At 41.7% G+C, this 4,866-nt stretch overlaps 1 protein-coding gene across 1 annotated transcript in view; it reads left to right on the forward strand.

Annotated features, from left to right (window-relative positions):
• CMTM7 (CKLF-like MARVEL transmembrane domain containing 7) overlaps positions 1–1,870 on the forward strand; it is a gene marked incomplete at its 5' end in the record, with an annotated part of 5,880 nt that extends 4,010 nt beyond the window's left edge. The window contains one exon of the mRNA XM_010141456.1: positions 1,769–1,870. Coding sequence (XP_010139758.1) covers positions 1,769–1,870 — 102 coding nt within the window. The remainder of the gene's footprint in view (positions 1–1,768) is intronic.
• Between the last annotated feature and the right edge of the window lie 2,996 nt (positions 1,871–4,866).

The raw sequence follows: 4,866 nt of genomic DNA on the forward strand, positions 1-4,866 counted from the left end.
GAAAGATTTAAGTCAGTTAGGTTTTGACAAATTACTATTACAGCAGCTAAAAGTATCCTAAAGGATTTCACCCCAGTCTTCAGCTTTCGATGCCTCCTGCTCCTGAACAGAGAGCCCTGTTCGTGGAAACCCACCCGGTCTGACTTACTGAAAGTTCCTCTCTACCTCTGTTGGCTGGAGGGCTTTATAGAGACAGTCATTACTTCTGAGTGTGAGCAACAGTTATTTTCACAGCAACAGGACCTGAAATACAACTCTTCCAGAATAATTACTTTCAGAAGCTTATAATGATGCAAATGGACTAGAAGACTTACATGACTTATTTATTTGGCAGATGGCAGGGAAAGATTTGTTTGAATGGGGCAGTAAAATTGCAGTGTTAGAAAGCAGAGGTGTTAGAAAGTCTTCTCTTTGTTGCAGAATCCTAGTGAGAAGTCTAGAAGGTGAAACTCTGTGCTGCTGTCCAGCTTTTTCTTCACCTTGTATATGACTTCAGTCATTATTTTGACAATACATAAGCTGCTAATTATACTACAGAAACTTTTTATTTTTTTACTATATTGGCAGAATGGAGTAAAAAAAATAACTTTTTGGGGTCTGTTAATGTCATAAAATATGCAGCTGGATATACAAGAGTGTCCATACATTCATGGATAATGTGTCATCTAAAGTTCTGTAGTTAGAATCCCAGAATCATTTTGGTTGGAAGAGACCTTTAAGATCATCGAGTCCAACCATTCACCTGGCACTGCCAGGTCACTCCTAAACCATGTTCCTCAGCACCACATCCACACGTCTTTCAAATACTTCCAGGGATGAGGATTCCACCATCTCCCTGGAGAGATTGTTCCAAAGATTTACCACTTTCTCCGTAAAGAAATTTTTCCTAATACCCAACCTAAATCTCCCCTGGTCTAACTTCAGGCTGTTTCTTCTCGTCCTATTGCTTGCTGCATGGGAGAGGAGACCAACCCCCTTTCAGGTAGTTGTAGAGAGCAATAAGGTCTCCCCTCAGCCTCCTTTTCTCCAAACTAAACAGCCCCAGTTCCCTCAGCTGCTCCTCACAGGACATGTTTGCTAGTCTGTTCACCAGCTTCGTTGCCCTTCTCTGGACATGCTCCAGCACCTCAATGTCCTTCTTGTAGTGAGGGGCCCAAAACTGGACACATTATTCAAGGTGTGGCCTCACCAATGCTGAGTACAGGGGGACAATCACTTCCCTACAGCTGCTGGCCACGCTATTGCTAATACAAGCCAGGATGCTGTTGGCCTTCTTGGCCACCTGGGCACACTGCTGGCTCATATTTAGTCAACCAGCCCCGCCAGGTCTTTTACCACCAGGCCACTCTTCCCCAAGCCTGTAGAATTGCAGGGGGTTGTTGTGACCCAAGTGCAGGACCCAGCACTTGGCCTTGTTGAACCTGATACCATTAGTCTCTGCCCATCGATCCAGACTGTCCAGATCCCTCTGTAGAACCTCCCAACCTTCAAGCAGATCGACACACTTACCTAACTTGGTGTCATCTGCAAACTTACTGAGGGTGCACTCGATCCCCTCACCCAGATCATTGATAAAGATGTTAAAGAAGACAGGCCCCAAAACTGAGCCCTGGGGAACATCACTGGTGACCGGCTGTTAACTGGATTTAACTCCATTCACCACCATTCTCTGGGCCTGGTCATCCAGCCAGGTTTTTATCTAGCAGAGAGTACACTCATCCAAGCCATGAGCAGCCAGTATTTGTGGTTTGTTTGTTTTCTCATCCAGACTTTCGGGTTCCTAGCTACGATCCTTTGTGTTTTAAGCATATGGTCATCCTACAAGGTTTCATGCATCACGCAGTCAGCAAGTAAGTATTATGCTAAGTAACTACCAGAATGCTTCCCAAAATTATTATTAATGTTTACTGCCACAAGGCTGTGTCTACCTGGAAAGTTTTATTAACGTCCTGTGCCTTGTTACTTAAAATTACTTACAAAGCAGTAATTCCATATTTGCTGTCAACACAGACATATCACAGCTACTGGAAGCTGTTAACAACAAGAGAAAATAACTTGATTCTAGACAAGTAATGAATGTATCAGTGCTTTCTCTTCTCCCTCCCCCACCCCCTACCAAAAGGTTTCCTGTATGTTCTTTAATCATCAAGTAGATGAACTTGTTTGTGGCAACACAAGTAACACTGACTTCCTTTTCAAAGATGCATCTGTATGACTCCTTCATCTCTGCAAGATATCTACCTTACAAAATAGGATACCAAAGAGGAGTGTCGACTACTGAGGAGAGAGCATGGGTATTTTGTTACTGGCCTGGAGAGCCAGTAGCTTTTCAAGATCTACTGGAATGCCTATGCAAAGCAATGTTGTGAACCAAAGTTTTTTTGCTTCCCCCACCTTCCCCACACCCCCCTTCAAAGAAGTAATGGAGAAGAAGAATGATGGAGAAACCTGCCTTTTATGAGCTTTATAGAGAAAGACAACTTCTGTCTCACAAGCTGGGCTGTGGTCATTTCCAGCTATTTGCAGTAAGTGCATTTAAAACCCATTTGGAGATTTTTAAATGTTTACAGAAGGAAAAAGCCTGCAAATTCCTACCTGATTCTTAACTTTGAAGGATGGATTGTTTAATAAAGGAACTGTTACAAACTTACTTGTACCTGGATAAGCTGACCCAAGTCTTTATTACCTCTTTCTATCAGAACTGTGGACTTTTTCTAACATCACTTCAGCCAGCATCAAAAATTATGAACTGCAACTTGAATACGTCACTGCAAACACTCCATCCTATCCCCAACAGTACATGATGGAATCGGGTTTTTCTTCATTAATTTTTACAGGTTATTAATAATCAAAGATTATTCTTAAAAACTTCCCTCTGCCAAATACAGGAAAATACATACTCGTGTTTAATGTTTTGTGGGATGTTTTTTTCCTTTTCACAAACAGTCATTTGTAAAATGGGTTTTTGTAAGACCTGTCCTGTAGAAAATTTCTATGCATTTCTTATAAATTATTGTCTTTGGAGTCTAACAGTGTTTACGAAAATATCGTTGTGAATGGAGCAGTGTGCTTCTTTCTCTCTCTTAGCTGTGGCTTGTCCCTTCCTCTGCCTCTGCAGGGATCTGTGCTGTTGGAGACTCAGCCCAGAGCCTGGACAGGCAGAACAATTCAGTTTTGTCCAGCCTGGTATTGTCATGAAGTTCTATGTAACTATGAGGCTGAGACAATGCCTTCCTGGCACCTTTGTCTTTCTCTCCTTTTGCAATCCATCTCTGGTGAGCCAGAAATTTTTTGCAGGAAAAAGGGAAGTGCAGGGCTCTCCTCAGCGCTTCCTTTTTCATGTCTAGCTGTGAAATAGAACTTCCACTGTCAGGACAACTCCATGATGGTGCAGCAGGTTTCTGCAAAAAGTAGGGTTTATACAGTTTACCATGTCAAATCTGGAGGAAAAAAGCATTTTCTGGCCTGCTATGCATTCTTCAGTCCATCAGAAATTCTTCATCAATGCTGCTAAGTAATTTAGTGGTCGTCTCATTGCCTCATAGCAGGTCATCATATATTGCCATTTGTTGCCACTTTATTTTTTCTCTCATCCTAATATATGTATCTTTATTTCGGTTTTCCTTTTTTTTTTTTACTCTGACAAAAGAAATTGGCTAACTGCTAAAGTGACAAAAATTTTGATAAGAAAGTGAAAATAACTGAGCAGATAACCTGGAAAGGTAGGAATCCCCCCTCACCGTGCACAGTTTCTGTGATTCTTCTTGCTGTTCCTATTTACAGCAACAGAGCAGGAAACAATTTGAAAAGTGCAAAAGTTCTGCTGTTTGTGGATAAAGATACATATATTCACTCCAAGATAAACTGCTTTGATATTAATATAGAGGATTATTCAAATAAAACTATATACTAGGCAGTTATAATGTTATTAGTTTCATATTGCCTATTTTTCATTTCTTCACCGTATCCATCTTTGGCTTGCTTTTCTGCCACATACCTTTAGATGACATATTTTGTGTTTGGTCAGAAATAGGTAACTTTTTTCTTTTTAATGGCCTGAATTGAGCATGCCTCAAAGGTGCTCTGCATTAAAAGAGCAGACATCCTTCTCGGCTAGAAATCCACTGTTAGCAGAGTCAGTCATGGTCAGGCTCCCTTGGCCAGCACAGGACTGGTCACATGCATAAGGACTTCACTGGGGAATTTAAGTGAAAATGCAGAAGAAGGTACATGTACACATGTGTACACACGCACACACACATACACACACACACGTATCTTTTTGCTTGATCATGGGTTCTTCTGACAAGGATGACTTAACTACATATTTTGGAAACCAGCAACTCTGACTTTAATTTGAACTGACATGGTAGATATTCAATGATATGTCCTCTGTTCCCCCAGAGGAAAAAGAAGTGCACTATTTCTCCTTCACCTCCTGAGATATTACCCAAGATTGATAGGAGGCATCTCCTACAGGCTTGTTACCCTCTTGGCAGTGCCGTGGGAAACCAGTGTTCTGCTGCATAGCGTGAATGCAACTTAGACTTCAGCTGTGCGGTGGCAGCGGGGAGAAGCACCTGCTAAGGGTTGAGGCTGGACTCAGAGCTTGCTCTGAAGAAAAGGCTATTTTCACTGTCTGCTGGAGTTGTGCCCCGTCTCCTGGCACTACACCAGCATCTTTTTTTCAGCCTTCCCACTTCACTCTCACTTGTCACCATGTGGGAGAAAAAAAATTAAGGGGGATTTCATGCAGTCTGATAACCAAAGAATTTCTGAACTGTGCTCTGTGACCATCCAAAGAATATGTTTTGCTGCAAGTACATTTGTTTATACTGGATCTTTATACTGAAGAGAAGTAAATTC

Source organism: Buceros rhinoceros, unplaced genomic scaffold (genome assembly GCF_000710305.1).
Source record: "Buceros rhinoceros silvestris isolate BGI_N320 unplaced genomic scaffold, ASM71030v1 scaffold8538, whole genome shotgun sequence".
NCBI lineage: Eukaryota > Metazoa > Chordata > Aves > Bucerotiformes > Bucerotidae > Buceros > Buceros rhinoceros.